Source organism: Anguilla rostrata, chromosome 12, assembly GCF_018555375.3.
Source record: "Anguilla rostrata isolate EN2019 chromosome 12, ASM1855537v3, whole genome shotgun sequence".
NCBI classification, from domain to species: Eukaryota; Metazoa; Chordata; class Actinopteri; order Anguilliformes; family Anguillidae; genus Anguilla; species Anguilla rostrata.
Genome location: NC_057944.1, coordinates 32,547,677 through 32,565,546, shown reverse-complemented (window position 1 = coordinate 32,565,546; position 17,870 = coordinate 32,547,677). Strand labels below are relative to the sequence as shown.

The window sequence follows — 17,870 nt, the reverse complement described above, 5'->3', positions numbered from 1 at the left end:
TTAGCAGCGACGTCAAGTTAAGCTAATTGTAGTCCAGGGCCCCAGCTGCATTGAAATGAAGCGAGATGAGCTCTCCGCATTGTGTGAAAGTGGGAAATGTAGGCATCTGTGAGTGAACGTCGGAAATGCACAGAGCTGTGGAAGGGCTTGTGGAATATTGCAGTCGACGCTGAACCAGGCTATCCTGACCCCTTGTGGTATCAAGTCTGAGTTGTGAATATTTGTTTACGGCTTGTTGTTGGTGTGGGCGAGTGCAGCACCAATGGTGATGTGTTCCTCCGCTCTGGCGTTGTTCTGTCGAGACCGACGGGGGGGTGGGGGGTGATCTCTGTCCGCCTCAATGTTGGACAAATAAACACAGAGTTCCGTGTAGGCGCACACTTGTCATAATCGCTTGCCTAGCAAAAGCGCCCATTTCATGCACACACGTCTCATTTGATTTCTCATCTTCAAATTTCTGTTTGAGAGACTGGCGTTAGTAATTTGCTGTGAGTCAAGAGTACGGTTAGAATCTAGCGTGTCACAGTAACATCTTGTTAGAACAAAGAAGACTTTTTATTATGGTTTAATTTTAGCATGTACGTCTGGTTTTTCATCAAATGTCCTTTCCAGCTTCAGTGCACCAGATAAAAGTCAGTGTTTTATTATTGTTATTGTATAAAAAAATAAATAAATAAAAAACGCTTCTGAAATGGCATTTACCTGGCCATTCTGACAGCCATTCAGGTCATAGCCAAGAGGTCCAAACATCAGATAATTATGGGGTACAGGAGCGTGATGGAAGAATGAGCATGGATTTAATTCAGCAAAGTAAAAGCGTGTCATTACTGGGAATGGAGTAACCCCACCGCGGACACTGCCTTAAAAATACGTGACTTTTATTTTGCATTAAATTTCCTCAATTCTTCACTCAAACTGACTTGGCCTGTCTATCGCTGTTCTTTCCTAGTGTTTACCCCTGTTTTGCACATAGGTAGACGTGCAGCTTGGAGAAATTATGTCTAAATAAAAATTTCATCAGGATTTAAAAGAATTCTTTAGCGTTTTGGGAATGTTGTCATTTCCAGCATTTGTTTGATGAATAATGTATGTGTTTTTTTTTTTTTTTTCAAGGGAAAAAATATTGTAAATGTGTTGGTTTTTGAGAGGGGGAAAAACTTTGCTTGCAATAATCTGCATTATTATAGTATGTAGGAATGTGTTAATGATCACGGTACCCTGGGAAGTTTGTTTAGCCTTGAGAGTCTTCCCTCCTCTCTGCCTATAGGAGCACACAACATGCCTTCACAGTTACCTGAGTTAAATTTATCAGGAGATTGGCCCCTGCGTTTATTGGGAGACTGCAGCTGTCCTCCAGCTATTTCACTTCATTAGTTTGCAGGTTTATTTGTTTTCACAGACTTGCCATGGTAAGTGCTGTTCTCCATCAAAGGACAAATGCTCCGCTCCACACCACTCAGTTACCTGTTTTTTGTGTCGCATTTTAAGTGGCTTCAAGTGTTAATGTAGCTCCAGGGACGTGTGGAGTGCTGATCCATGGTGTTCAGGGCTACAATGGAGAGGACAAGACGGCTGTTTTACTTTGGAGTGCCTTGTTTTTTCTGATGTCTTTACCTGAATGTTTAAAAAAAATAAAAATAAATAAATAAATATACACATAAAATATATATATATATATATATTTTTTTTAAATAAGAAGCTTAAATCAATGCAAGGGTGTGAAGGCCCTCCCCCGCCTGTTTTGTTGTGCACTTGAGCATGAGTAATGGGAGCTAATTGATCTCTCCATGGGCGGCCATGGTGCTTAAATAACTAGCCTAACTGTTTAACTTTCTAAAAACCTGCAGCAGTGTGATTTTTGTCTGGTGTCCACAAGGCACAAAATGGCTGCCAGATCCCATTTAAATATAGACGTGACACAGCAAGTTGCGCATCCAGGGAAAGTTTATGAACGGTAGCCAGAGGGTTGGCAAACGTGGGAGGTACTTTCTGTGTGAGGGCGGAGACTATGCCGTTCCACTGGGGGTTTTATGGCGTACAGTCAGAGGACGGCCAAGGTCACTTGGATGCAGCAGACAGTGTGTGTGTGAGCCTCTAACGATGCCCAGTGTGTTGTCATGTAAGGCCAGGCTCTGCAGTAGTGTCTGTAGCCCCCTGTAGGCCTCTGTAAAGGGTATCCGGTATATTTCTAGGTGCTATTCTGGTTTATCATAGTCGATCCCTGGGTTTAGTGCAGTTATCCAGCTAACTCAGTAATCCTGCTTCATGAGACAGGGCCCTGGTCAATAGCTGCACCTTCATTTGCGGTCTACCCTTGTAATTGCTGCAGGGAAAATTCAGAACAGGTCTTGCGATCTGTACTCATGTGGTACATACTGACTTTAATCAAGACTCTGATCTCGCGTTGACTAGTTCCCTCTCCAAAGATACTTTCATAATCTGCTCACACAGCTTGGTGCCACTACATTTGTCTTGCAGCAAAGTGACCAGTAGCCTGTAGCATGCTTGGACTTCCAAAAGTAGTGAGTGCTCCATAGTTTTGGTTATCTAATCTAACTGTAACCTCAGGAATGAAATGAATCTTCTCTCACCATTACCAAATGTAGACTGTAGATTGTTTTTCTTAATGGTGAAGACACTTAAAAACCTTTCTGGAAACACTGGGTGTTAAAATATCCAATCTTTTTTAAAGGTTACCTGCAAGAGCATTAGATATTTTTATTTTCAAAAGGTTTTTAAAGGTTACTTTACAAGAATTATAAAAGATTTATTTGAGTAAAAACTTTATAATAACGATGATAAAAGAATAAATGAAAGCTATGGTGTTAGCTGTTAATTATTCATTTTTCAAAAAGTAGGTGAAGGTCTTGTCTTAACCGTGTTTAGACCAGACTCCATCTCGGCTTACAGGATCCAGTCCTGGGACTCCACGGTTCTGGCCTTGATATGGGTCTCTTTCTCCATTTCTGCTCCGTCTCTGGAAATAAGTTCAGACTCTCTTAAAGTCCCCGATCTCCACCTTGGGAGGACTACATGCTGCTGAGGTGGCTTTTTTTTTCTTCCTCTCTCTGCATAGTTGTGTTCTGTTGCATTGTGGGATATCCCGCTGATATAAATGACTATAATTAAAAAGCTAAAAGGGCTGGTCCTTTGTTAGCCCCGCTCAGGTAATTGTGGTAATTAAGTGCCGTAGTCTGGGATCTCTGTTTTACACCATGTCCCCCTGTTTCTTTTGGCCGGTTTCCAGCCGCTTCTGTATTATTCTGTGAATTTTGTCAGGTGGCCGTGGGTCAGACCCCATGCGTTGAGTAAGCGCTGCCCTGTTGCCCCCGACCGGGGCCCACCGTTACTCAAAGTCTCGTAATTGCGAGGGTTAGCGGTCACGGGTAGAGGTGGCGCCCGCACTGGATCGCCCTCACTGAGCGCGCCCACCGTTTGGCGGCGGCGTACCCTCGCGGGGCGGGGGGGGGGTGACACGCCGGCAGGTGATCGCTGTTGGCGCCAAACGGTCCTGTGGGGGACAAAACGTGCTCCGCTGCCGCGGCGAGTCGGGTTCAGCCAATCACAGGTAAAGGAAGGAATAACGAAATCTTAGTACTTTGTTTTAAAAGAAAAGTAGGATAAGCAAAAGCAATAATGGCGTAGTGACGGTCTGAATGGTTATTCAGCTCGGTCGAGGTTGAGGAAAGAGGACCTGGAATGACTCCGAAACATGTACGCACGTGTGTGCACTGCGTACGTATGTGCATGCGTAGCAGAGTTCAGAGATGCGAGTTAGCATGCAAACCTCCAGTACAGAAAGCTTATTTGAAGTAATAAGTGGGGCAAATTCGTTTTGCTTATTCCAGTAACGAGGCTCTGGCATAACCAAAACAAAGCATAGCGGAACCCCCTTCTTCCGACCGGCTTCCCTGAAAGATTACAGCTGTGCTGCGCTGTGCTGTGTTGTGCTGTGTTTGTGTATCTGTCATGTCCAATGTGGTTTACTGTTTGTCATTTGAATACTTAAGCGCAACTGGCGAAGAAATTTCAATAAAATGCTGCGGCTGCGACTGCTGCTACGAAGCATTTCACTTCCAGCCAGTCAAGGCTCCAACCCGCTCGGCGCACACCCACGTCACTAAAGCACGAATTACCCATTAAGGGCGAATTAGCATTTGGGGCGGTAAGTGATGCAATAATGGCCATTTAGCCATACCGAGAACGCACGATGACTTTGGCTTGCACTCAAGTTCAGGGATTCCTGTTCCTGTTCATCAGACAGCCATTCATTAACAATGAATTTGCATAATGCAACACACCACTGCTTGCCTACTCATTAAAATGTGTATATATAAATATATTTTTTTTGTCATTTACAAATGTATAACATTTATAAGTCCAATGCACTGGACAAACAAACAATGGTAATGCAAATTATGTTTGTCTTGGGGTCCACAGCGAAAGGAAAGCACAGCGCATCTCCCCCAGGAAATCACTCCCGTAGCAGCCCTTTTGTAGACAGCTTAAAAACTCATATATCACCACCACGGGGGCTCTCCCCTCAGGCAGAACTGACAGTGTGAGCCATTTATCATCACTCCAGTTCAAATTCTAACAGGAAAAAGTAACTTTTGGGGAGGGGGGGGGGGGGCTGGAAACATTGTGGTTTAAATGGAGGAGATTAGATATGTTTATTACCATGAGACTGCTACATGGAGGGCATTGAATACGATTTTAGTAGTGGTAACTTTGGAAACCGTGTGTTTTGGGGCGTACAGTTCTGTTTTTATGAAGAGTGTGTTTCAAAAGACGCCGCTTGGCTTAGACGTTGTTGGTAAGCTGTCCCCTTTGCCACTGAGGTTATTTGGGTTGGAAATGAAAGAACGGATAAGAGAGAGGCTACTCCTGAGTTCATCGTCTACAGGAGAAGGTGTTATTATTGCAAGTGGGATTGTACTGTTGGGGGAACCGAGCGGTCAGCTTTAAGCCTTATGAAATTTGAAGCAAAGTGAGCGACAGTTGGAAGCCAGCGAAGGGAAGAGACACGAGGACACTCATTGCAGAAGACAAGGCTAGCAGCAAGGCCTCCCATCAGCCGACAGGGAGGTGGAGGACGTGTAGCACGAGGTTAGCCTAATCTCTGCGTCACTGCTATCTAAATGTAGCCCCGCATCAGCCAACAGGGAGGTGGAGAACATGTAGCACGCGGTTAGCCTAATCTCTGCGTCACTGCTATCTAAATGGAGGTTGGACAAAGTTTCGATTGGGCTGAGGTCTGTGTTTGAAACTGCGTGAAACCTGTCTTACCAGTCACCTTTGGTGTCTCTGATTGAGGAGCACAGTTGTATTCCCTCTCTCTCTCTCTCCCTGAAAATATGTTGGGCTTTTTTCACACTCATTGATATTGTTATTTCATGCAAAAACTCTGTTTGCACAAAGCAAAGAGATTTCTCTGGAAAATTTCAGAGGAACTCTCACCCTCCCTTCATTCTAATCAGCTGAGGGACTGGAGTCTATGCAGAGAATGCAGCCTGAGAACAGGAAGGCATTCAGCTACCCCCCCCCCCCCCCCCCCACTAATTTGTAATAATAACAGGAATAACTTTCATATCTTTCTCTGTACGTTTGCAAGCGGGTCGCTGGCAACTCGGCCTGACTCGAAGGTCATCTGGACTCCTCCCCCTTTCCCCTGGAAAGACCCCTGGCTCAGGCAAGCAGCCCTCGCCCGTAAAGTGACACCATCGGCATGGAGTCCGGCCGGTCCGGTTTCACGAGCCTGTCTGGGCGGAATGCTGGCTCGCGCCGGGCCCCCGTGCGTCTGCGACCCCCGGGGGTCAGCCGCGCGCGGGCGCGGGCGCGCGAACTCGGCTGTCTCTGCCGTCCGTCATCGCCGGACCCGCCCGCCCGCGCGCGGATGAACCCCGCCGTAAGGTAGCCGGGGGGCGCGCTCATTCGGACGCGTGTCGGAAACCTGGCTCCGCCCACACGAGGGGATGCGTCAGGGGTGGCAGCTGGCGTGGGAAGCTCCAGCAGGATAAATGGCAACGCTGGCCTATCTTTAACCTGCAGTCTCAGGGTAGCAGAAATGAGCTGCTGTCTTCATTCACACGCGCCGGACGGCACCGGGCCCTCTTGAAATGTGCCACGAGTTCACCTGACAAATTTGACAGGTTATTTAAATGGTACTTTTGAAGCAGACACCAGCTCTCTCTCACTCTCTCTCTCGCTCTCTCTTTTTTTGATAACTGAGCTATGGGTTGGTGGACTTGTCTGTTACACAAAAAAAAAAGGTTTTCCATGAAATGGAGATTTATTTGCAGCTGTAGGTCTGAGGTATTGTGCATCTTTTTTATCAAAACATTTCCAACATCCTATCGGAGTTCTGATAAACGTATTTAGACTAGCTTGTGTTTTTTATTTATGTCAGCTTTCCCAATGGGACTGTCCCTTTTGACCGTAACAGATGACACTTTAAAAAATAATACATTTTTTAAAAGTTGGGAAGTGACAGAACCAAAAAAAAGGCCATACCAAAAAAAAAGCTTTCCCTGGATATCGTCAGGCCAAAAGTTCTGAAACCCATTGTGCAATCCTGCTACCATCACATCCATCTGAAATTAGCTTCACATGTAAATGAGCATTTTTGAGTAGAGTCTCGCTGTCTTGTGGGAGCTGCGTTTCATCTTTGTTGAAAGCAGACTTATCTTAAACTTGTGTAGAATAACCAGATTTTTTTATTCATTTGCTTTGTTTACTTAACAGACTGTTCATGCAGAAAAAAAACTGCTGAATTTAAGGGGTATCATGCCGAGCTTAATAGCTTGCCGATTTCCAGCTGTGCGAGTTTGCTAAACTGTGCTTTCTTCTCCCTCCCCGACTTATTCCCATCTATTCCCACCGAATAGAAAGTGCATAGTCAATTAATCTTCCGTCCTGTCTCTTTGTTTTTTCTCTCCACAGTCCATAGCATAGGAGTGGAAAGGGGCCATGTTGTGGATCTCAGCTTGCAGTCTTAGTTTTCTATTTATTTTATTTAAACTTAAAAAAAAGAACAAGAAAAGTAACAGTTATGGTGTTTGTTTTTGTGTGTTCTTAAGGTATGCGCTGTTCCAGAAGTGTCTTTTCCAGCTGGAGGAGGCCGAGAGCGGCTTTGATCAGTTCACACGCAGCTACCAGAGTTTCGGGGTGCAGCGGCAGGCGAACAACGGGCTGATCTTTAAAGAGTGGGCCCCTGCTGCTGAGGCTCTCTTCCTGACCGGAGATTTCAGTGAGTACCTACCACAAATCTTCCCTCCTCAGCTGTTCTTTCTTTTCTTTTCTTTTCTCCCTTTCTTTCTTTTATTCATTTATTTCTTTTATTATTACCTCCGCCAAGGAGGTTCTGTAATGACGTCCGTCTGTCCGTCTGTGATGGACATTTCTGGAAAAGTAATGGTCGGATTTCCATGATATTTGCTGTGCGCATTCATGTTCCCAAGAGGAAGAAACCTATTTGTTTTAATGACCCTCTCTTTAATTACTTTTCCTCTAGCGCCACCATCAGGCCAAAGATATTTTGAAAAGTAATTACTGGATTGTCAAGACATTTGCTTTGCACCCTCATGCAAGTGGGAGACTGTTATTCCTTTGCAGAGGTCTGCACTCTATGGAGAATTCTTTCTAGCTATTATTATTATTATTGCACAATCATTTTAAACCAAAACACTTAAAAGGCTCTTGTTGCCAAGGAAACTGCACCTCATTCCTGGCTGCTAACCATTTATATGTCCCATATTTAAGAAATAAAAAAATAAAAAAACAAAGAAGCAAAATGAAATAAAATCTGGGGGTTTTAATAAATGATTCAGAGCGTGGTGCTGTGATGCCAAGCCGGTGTATCATCTCTCCCGTTTGTTTCCTCACTGTTTGGCAGAAGGAGCACATGTTTTTTTTTTTTTTTGTTTTTTTTAACTGGTGTCTCAGTTCTGTTAAATCCTGCGTGTGCAGTCTCAAAGGCGTGTGTTTTAATGGGAGTATTCTATAGAACTCTAACTCTGCCCGCTTCAGTCCTGACTGCGACAGCGCCTCTGGCCTTCTCGCCGGCTTAGCGTCGTGTATCGTGAGCGATGCTGCCGTTTGCTGCGCTTTTGCCGCTGAGCAACGCACAGGAAACCACAGAAACGCCCGGTTAGGTGAAGCAATACTTGTGAAACGCCCAACTGAACAACAATCCCAAACACACAGGAAGCCAGGATTGCTCAAGTGGACGGTTACTCTAAAAAAAATAAAGTATAAATGATTATGCATGTCTGCATATTTTGGTATGTGTATATGTTTGTGTGCCCCCATTCAGCACTGTGTGGATTCATTAACAAAAGTTCAAGGACTTCTCTTATTTTTCGGCTTTTTGATTTTGCCTCTTATTATTCTTAAAAGTGAAGCTATAAATCAGTACCTGTAAATACACAACTCACACAGAACCCAATTTAAATCTGGTAATGATTTTATATAATACATATATATATATTCACTGGTTCTTATGTATTGGTACCTGGTTCGTGAGGCTGCGTTCACTGTGTTGCAGGTGGAGTTCCATACGGCTAGCAGTAGCGATGTCTCTTAGTTCTCCCTGCCTGTGTTTCATTTAAAATTCATGCTTTGGTCAGAGAGGGCTACTCCCAATTCACTGACCAAGCCTTTAAATTATGCATGTAGTACTTGGCGATGGCATATGAGCTTAAATTGGTGTATTGATTTTATACAGTCTGCAGAAATATGTATTTTATCATCGGTCATACCTGACCGCTTCTCGGCTATGGCTTCAGAAACCGCACGGCGAGGTGGAAATTGAATTTTTACAGGATGTTTCCACTCTGCACCACTACAAAATGATTTGCCGTCATTACCAGACTTAAATTGGGCTCTGTATGTTGGGTCACGCCAAATTGTGGGGTTAATTGCACTCCTGCTAGCCGTGCGGTAGCGGGTTTGTTCCATAAATCCATTACTGTAATTCCAACCGCAGGATGGTGGTTTTATGATAAATCTGATTTTCATCGGATACAGCAAATAAACCAGAATCATACTTAGGATTAATTATCCCATCTCTGCGTGTATTACTCTCTTTTTGCATGTAAAATGGGGGCCAATTTGTTTCTGTTGTGCTGTTTAATTATAGCTTAACTAGCCAATATTGAAAAATTTATTATGATTCTCTTTAAATAAGGGGTGAATCTGCGCTTGGCTTTGTGGCTTAGGAAAGACTGGATGAATGTAATCACACAGAATTGTCCTACGCTGCTGTGTGGAGAGTCAGCACTGTGGTGTCCAGTAGATCAGATGCCAGTACATGCTACTACGCAGAGCTTCACATAGAATTTCCTGCGAGTAGGGGTGGTGTGCGGCAGCGTTTCCTCACTTTTTCTCCCGGTGTGGAGTGCCCTCTCACGCTCACGCCACCACGCTCATCATGGCGCCCACTAAGCCCATTCGAGAGGGATGAAGATGAGCGGGCGCGGTCTCTCCCTCAAGGCACACGATGTAGCGTCACTTCATTTCACACAGAGTTCTAGTCTGAGTTGGAGGAAGCTCAATGAGACCTTGGCCGAACCCCCCCAGCCCAACCCCACCTCACCCCACCCTACCCTACCCTACCCCACCCAGGGTGACGCTACAGACGATCCTTCATCCCCCTGCGTGGGTTCTGGCCTCAGTGGGCACTGGAAGTGTTCAGAACCTGTTCTAGACCGTGGGGGCTCGTCCGGGATCAGCCTCCCAGCAGCCCCCACACTGCCACATACTGACTGGAACACTGCTGCATTATGGGAGTGCAGGTGACACGCCTTGCCGGTTTTTAAATGGAGAATCATGCAGTGTGTCAGCACCGCAGTGCTCTGCAATGATTTCAGAGCCTCACGCTTCTGCCCGCTATGACTGATGCTCATTTTAACGGTTATAAATACTGTGGGCTCGGCACCATTCAATATATCTAAACATGGGTGTTTGGGTGTTCCCACAAAATGGGACTTACTCAACAGGAAAAGAGAGATTGATTCGTTGACTCTTTAGGTCCTGGTAAAATTTTATTCTGCAGATCCCTGAGAAGTTTCAACAAATCATATTACCAACCAAAACATGCAATCCTATAAAAGAATGCCATTCTAAATATCGGATGTGGATGTTTATTTGAAATGTATCATTAATCTTCAGGAGTTTTTTTTTTAATTTATTTTTTTACTGGTTTCTAAAGAGTCAAATTATTTCAAATAGTGTTTGACACCGAAGTTGGTTCTTTCAGATTGAAAAAAAAAATCTGTTTTGCAAATGAGCCCTAGATTGACCTGGTTCAGCCTGATACCAGATGATTGACAACCTTTTTATTTCTGCAATGGCAGTGCAGCATGAGAAACCTCAAAAACTGGGGTGAAACGTCACCTGTGATAAAAGAAGCCGATATTCAGACACAGTATTTGGACCAATGTGCACGATGGCACTAGTGTTGAAATGGCCACTTCTCACACAGTACCTTTTAGTTTAGAGACAAGATATTGGCTCTTAATGGACACTTGAACAGGAATCCAACTGAGATGTCTTAATGGGCAAGATAATAAAAAATTAAATAAAGAAATAATCAGGTTTTTTAAGCTGAAGATGGAGGACTCTGAAGTGGAGAACACATTTCCCGGAGTTTTTGTCCCATTTTCTTCCTCTTTCATTTTCCCCTTGTGTGTGACTCTCCTGTTTGCACGGCGACCATGCGTTGACCGTTGACCGGTCTGATTGCTGAGGTGAGCCAATGAGTTTGTCTGTGTGAAGCTGTGCTTTTTGTAGCAGATGGCAATGAGAGGAGCAGGAAATGAGCTCAGTGTGAAATATATGAAATAAAACCGTGAAAAACCAAGATTTGCTGAAAATGGTGAGAGGGAGAATGAAACCCGTAGTTCATGAGAGCATGAAATGAATGTGTCACCGTGGTAATCGTTTGTGTATCTGCGGCTTGCAAGGGTTGACCAATAAAAAAAAATAAATACATAAATAAAAAATTCTTTCAGTGACCTCCCCTGCTCTGATGATGTTTGTCTTCCACACAGACATAATGTGCAGCTGAATTTGAATGTGTCGTGTGGCCAAACTGGCCTTTAGAAAATTTGCGTATACAAGCTACGTTGCTTACATGCGCTCAAACTTAATGTAGCTTAAGAGGTGGAAAATGAAGGTTTGGAGGGTAAAAGTCATCCCCACTATTTTGTTCCAATTACCTGGATTTGCAAATCAGCATAATTCTTCCAGGAGAGAGAATTAATGTGTAAAATCAGCTGGCTGAGTTCATGGGTGGGAGAAACACATGGCAGGACTTTTACTTTCGGACTCCTAGCCTGTCCTCCTCTGGTTAACACATGAGCAGCTGCTGCTAGCTTTTCAGTCTATAAACATGATTTCTGGAGTGTCTCTGCCGAATGCCTAATATTGATAAAATAATCCTAACCCTCCTCTTTGTGTGTTCTCTCAGATGGCTGGGACAATTTCTCTCACCCATACAAGAAAAAAGAATACGGAAAATGGGAGCTGTACATCCCGCCGAAAGAGGACAAGTCAGCGGCCGTGGCTCACCTGTCCAAGCTGAAGGTTTCTCCTCTATTACTACCTTCCCTTTTTATACACGACTGACATCTGCCAACAGCTGTGAATACGCTACACTGAACCAGACACACTGTCTTTAGCTCACGGGTACTCAAATCTGGCTCTCAAGTCCAAATCCGGTTCCCGGTTTTTCTTTTCGCTCCGGTATTTAACTGAAGAACCAGTGCCACTGGTTGGCAAGACAGGTCTTCACGCCTGAGAATCAGATCTACAACATCAGAGTCCCAAGTGCTGTTTCTTAATCCTTGTGCTACACTGCCACCCACTATGCTACCCAGCCACTCAGGCTTTTAGGTGGTGTATCTGGCTAATGTGCTAGCGCTTTGTGCAGACATGCAGCCAGTTCTGGACTGCGCCACTGCTAAATAATCAGCGGCGTCCTCATGCAGGGAGGGAGAGGTTCGGCCAATCAGAATGCTCTCTGCCCAATCACTCAGTGCAACTGCTGTGGTTCTCCAGGGCACGGTTCTTTAACAACAGTTGGTGTCGAGGATCATGCCAAATGTTACATTTTTACAAATTTGCATTGCTGCTAAAAAAAACAAACCCTTCTTGCCATTTCGAAATGGGCACCTTATTAGCTAATGCATAACTAAGGCAACAGTGTGTAGTGTTTACCAAAATGTAGTTTAGTATTTTGTTCCAAATTACCCTTATTACAGTGCATTAAGACCTTTTTGTTTGTGTTTTTATAACTGTGAAGGCAGAGTCGTTCAGCCAAGCATTTAACACCTTCGGAATCCTATTTTCTTCGAATTGACTTGACCGCTTGTATTGTCGGATTGTAAGCGGCAAGACGTATTTTCCACAATTTCTAGATGAGTAGGCTACTGAGAGTGTTTATGCAGTATACATGACATTGAAAGCTCTGCTCAGCTCAGCTCATCTTTCTGGCAAAGGTCAACCTCGGGATAAGAAACAGCCCGGCTCAATGGCACCTGCTACGCCTTTGTTCGCCCTTCAGGCCTTCTGATTGGCTGGTCAGACTGCCGGGCCAGCGTGTGATTTGCTGGCCCTTGCATCGAGCCTCACAGGTCTCCATGTAGGAAACTGGGTCTGGCTTAAACACAGGTGCACAAGCAGTGCAGTATTCTCCTGCCTCCTCTGCAAACAGCCCTTTCACTCACACACACACACGTGCGTGCACACGTGTGTACACATACAAGCACGCACGCACACACAGACACACCCACACAGACATGCTCACTCACACACATGTGCACACACATGCATGTACATAAACACAGACACACACAGACATGCTCACAGACACGAAGATGCACAAACCCACACCCAAACACATACAGATATGCATGTGCACACACATAGCCTACTTGCATGCATGTATACTGTACACTCACTCACTCACACACAAATACTCAGTTACTTTTTAAAATTATATTAAAAATGAACGTTTATTGTGAGAGTGTATTACCTACTTTGCACAAGTAGTGATGCTATTTATTTTCATTAAGCAAATAAAAATTGTTGTTTTTGTTGTAAAATATATCAACACTTCACTCATTTTGCTAAATGAGTCTAGACTGTTTTTGTCATTCATTTAGTTAGTCCAAAACACATTTAGTCCAAAACACAAACCTTATTATATGAAAAACATGAATTGCCTTAAAAATTGAATATAATGCCAGTCACACAATGACTAATTCATTTAATCTTCTGAAAAAGACAAAAAAAAAAAAAAAAACCAAACAAACCTGAAAACAGTTTTAATTAAATGGAAAATGTCTGCAGCACAGAGGGCTTTTAGGTCTTAATGAATGATGCTCATTGGAGAAGATGATCGCTCTGACAATACTCCTCCCATTCGGAGTAGAAAGGGCACACGTAGGATAACACTGACAACCTGACATTAAACCGTCAGATTTCGTACTGCACTTTTCTGATTAAAAATTTGTTCACCTTGTATTGCTTTTGAATCTTCCTGAGAAGTATCTAACCAGTGAAACTGTCCGTGTTCTCGAGCAAGTAAACAATGAAGTGTAGAAATGCGGTTCAGGCAGAATTTACAGTGGGGCCCGGGGGCTCTGTGATGCTCAAGGGCCTGTCTGGATGAGATCTATCCATGGAGCTGTTCTTCACCCTGCACTTTCTGAACTCCAGCCCAAATATCTGCACATAGAACATTCCGGCCTGTACAATGTTTCTCATAAAGGGACTGTTGCATTAGTCTAAGGTTCAAACTGAATTGGCTTGAGTATAATCCTTTCAACAATGATGGCAAGAACACTATGGTCATGTGCTTTTATTGGCTTTTATGCCAATTTTAAATAAAAAATTTTGGAATGTACGTGTAATCTGATTGGCCGGCCAGACTGCCTGGCCAGCGTGCCTAGCCATAACTCCGTCCAGCTACCAGTGCAGTACTAGTCTGTCTGTCTGCTGCTGATCTGCGCCCACATCTGTTTATCCATTCTGCAGACGACGCTCACATCTTTTTCGCCTCAGTGCAGCTCTCCTTCAGCTCATTTTTCTGCCCTCCTATTGGCTGTCAGACAGCTTGGCGGGATGGGGCCGGCTTTGTGTCCGCAGGTGACGGGGGGCTTAATGAGCGGCACCGCGGGATTCTGGGACGCAGGTAGCCGGCTGGCAGCGGGAGTCGCCCGGTCGTTAGCCACCTCGTAGCGGAGCGAAAATTAGGCTCGTCGTTCCCAAATCATTCCTCCGCTTTGTGCAGAGGACAGAAACGAGCCGGGAGGGGGGTCCGCTCTCGCTGGGTAAAACACTCCCGTGTCGATTCAGTCCCAACCTCCCCCCGTTTTCTCGTTTGTTTGGCTGAAGGGGCGGTGGGGGTGGGGTGGGGTGGGGGGTCATAACTGTTGAGTGATCACTGGAAAAACTTAAATGGACTCTGCTTTACTTTGGAAACGGCCTTTAACGTTTTGCTTGGGCTGTGTCTAAGTCTGAGAAAGATTGGGGAACGAGCTCAGGAGGAACAATCTTTTTCCGCCAGACATCCAATGTCACAGAGGGAGGCCGTAACGACAGACATTTACAAAAATAAGGAAAGTTTGATCTTTAAAAGGAGCTATTTAGGAGTCCTTCAGATTCCCATTGTAAACCTGGCCCACTCCTGTGCTGCCTCCTCCTGTCACTCATTTCCTTTGATTACCCAAATCATGCAACTCGTTCCCATTTTCCCAGCATGCAACAGTGCCGTCTTGCCCTCGTTCGCTGGCGTTCTCACGATTCTTTCTTTCGTTTGGCTGTTTATAAGACGCAGATGATTAATGGCTCAGGGACGCCAAGTTTGCAGTGTCGTAAAGAGTGAGTAAGGAAATAACCGTATAGAGAAGATTCATAGATTTTTTTTCAAAGTATAAGTCTTTGTAAATGGAGCTGTGTCTGTTCCATTTGCTAAATGGGCAGAAAATTGCCTTGGATGAGATGGAATGCAAATAAAATGGCTTCTTTAGGGAACGTTGTGCTAGGAAAACATGTCGGTACATAGGTGCTACAGCTCATAGCTCATGGAACTGTGACAATGCTACATGGTATTTTGCGAGCCACATTTTTGTTGTTTTCTGCATTTTTCCAGTTGGACATATTTTTCAACTCCGCTCACGTCGGGTACAGTTGAAAATGCGTGTGCTGTAATTCCCTGTGTGATTTACGTGCTGTCAGCATTCTGTTCAATATTCCAACTGATGCAAGACTTACGATACCCCTGCTTCTGTGCTAGCATATTACAGATTTACAGCTATACTATTACTTATTTATTTATTTAATTTTTTCCCCTCTGTAAATTTCACGCCGGCTGTCGCCCGGTGGCTCCCTGTTTGTAAAAGCGCAGCTCACACGTCTGTGTAAAGCCTCTGAAGAAGGCGTAATGTCTCAGTCGGTTAACGGTTAAGGTGACGCAACAATCAATCGGCATGGTTCGTGTGTACGGGTAGTACACGTGCGCCAGCGAGACACGCAGCATTGAAGTCCACACACCTGTGCTCTACAGAACCTTTTCCCGTACACATTTTGTTTAAATGTCTCTTTAGTAAATGATGGCGTCTATGATTATGTGAATGATGATGCATCAGTCATGCTAAATTTGTGACAGTGTGTGACAGTAAAATACTTTGACCAAGCAGTTTTGTACAGTCTGTTAGCATTGTTGAAAAGTTTAACTAAGTACAGGACTTGCAGTGGCTAGAGAATACAACTGCATTCAAATTATATTCTCAACATGACTACACACGCACAAAAGCACACACACACACACACACCTTCTGTTCTTGTCATATTTCTTCAGGCCCTTATTGTAATGTGAGCCCTTTTCATCCCTTTCCCTCCCCAGGTAGTTGTCCACACCAGAACAGGGGAGCGACTGTATCGGATCTCTCCCTGGGCGAAATACGTGACCAAGACGGGAGATTCCGTCATCTATGACTGGGTGCACTGGGACCCCCCTCACCCCTACCTGGTAAGAGCACAGAGAGCGACCATGTCCAAAAAAAGAGCTAATTCAGGACACCAATGCAAATTCAGCAAGACGGTGCTGTGGACAGCACTGTCACCTCACTGCATGAAGGTCCCAAGTTGGATTCCTGGCCTGGGACTTTCTGTGTGGAGTTTGCATCTTCTCCCCGTGTCCGTGTGGGTTTCCAAATAAGACTTCAAGTAAATGCGAAAGCTAAGTCAGGCGTCCTTAACCTGACTTATCCAAAAAGGGCCAGTTTGGGTACAAGCTTTTGTTTCAACAGTTACACACCCGATTCTTCTAATCGACCACTAGAGTCTTAGCTAAGGACCTCTATTAGTAGAATCAGGTGTGTAACTGCTTGGTTGAGACGAAAGCCTGGACCCAACAGCCTGGATTAGATTGAGCCGAGCCATACCTGTTCACCGATTCCGAGCCTCATGCTGCTCAGTAACGGTCGCCTACCCTGGCTTTTCAGCAGAGCTCTGTCCGTTAAGCATCGCGATATTGTTGTGCTCGCCAACCGCGTGTTTTCTGAAGTGCCGTGTACGCGCGGTCCAATTGCGGACGAGCGCTCTTGCCTGTGTAAATGTTTGCGCGCGGCTCGCCGGCTGAGCCGCGGCGTCGCGCGCTTCAGAACGAGGAGCGGGTTCCCGCTCGTGAGTCCCCGCCGCGCTCCGGCCCCGGCGGTTTTGTTTCCTGTCCGTCGTCTGCGTTATTCGCAGGCGCATGTCGAGGGAAAGGCTTTTATTTGGCAAGTGGAACATCTCTAATAACGAGTTAAAGGATAGAAGTACGGGTGAGTAATCTCATTTTAGGAGGGGGGGTGGGGGGGCGGTAATCTCTTTTGTTCATAAGTGGATTTTCTTAATACGGCCTGACTTTTTAATACAAAGCAGAGCGGCACCCAGCCTGACATTCACAGGCCTTCTCAGGGTTTTTGTTTTTTTTAAATCTTTTTTTGGTTTGGGTTCACGCCCCGTCTCCTGCGTCCCGCAGCACATTCACCCGCGCCCCAAGAAGCCCAGGAGCCTGCGGATTTACGAGTCCCACGTGGGGATAGCCTCGCCGGAGGCCAAGGTCGCCTCCTACACCAACTTCACCGTCAACGTGCTGCCGAAGATCAAAGACCTCGGTGAGTGAGGAGGCCACAGGAAGCTGGGTCAGGAAACGCGCGCTCCCGTTTCTGCACTGCTGTGTGTGTGGGCAGGAACTCACCTGGCGGAATTAATCCATTACATTACATTACATTCATTTGGCAGACGCTTTTATCCAAAGCGACATACAAAAAGTGCATTTTCATGATCGTAGACAACTGCTGAACACGGGTTCAGTAAGGTACAATTACTTATTTTGTACAGCTATTTCTAGCCGAGAACAATGAACACTATCCTGGTCTAACATCTGCAAAGCCAACTAGGCAGAAGAATAAGCTACAGTATTAGGACAAATACAATTTACCAAGAAGTGCAGGGATGGGGCAACATGTAACAAGTGACAGAAAAAATGTTTTTTTTTTTTTGTTTTTTTTTAAATATTTATACAGCGTGGTGGTGGTTAGTCTAAATATATTCTGAAGAGATGAGTCTTCAGGCCACGGCGGAAGATGGATAGTGAGGGAGAGGTTCGGAGAGGGACGGGGAGTTCGTTCCACCACTGGGGAGCTAGGGTGGAGAAGCTCTGTGATCCCTTTGGGCGGGTGGGAGGGGTTACAAGACGCCCTGCTGCCGCAGAGCGGAGTGGTCGAGCAGGCACATAGAATTGAGTCATGTCCTGCAAGTAGATGGGGGCTGTCCTGTTGGCGGCAGTGTAGGCAAGGGTCAGGGCTTTGAATCGG

General features: G+C 45.1%; 1 protein-coding gene across 1 annotated transcript in view; it reads left to right on the top strand.

Annotated features, from left to right (window-relative positions):
• Positions 1-17,870, top strand: part of LOC135235717 (1,4-alpha-glucan-branching enzyme-like) — a 114,784-nt gene that overhangs the window by 12,535 nt on the left and 84,379 nt on the right. The window contains 4 exon segments of the mRNA XM_064301503.1: positions 7,080-7,249; positions 11,471-11,586; positions 15,911-16,036; positions 17,033-17,168. Of these exon segments, the coding sequence (XP_064157573.1) occupies positions 7,080-7,249; positions 11,471-11,586; positions 15,911-16,036; positions 17,033-17,168 (548 nt within the window).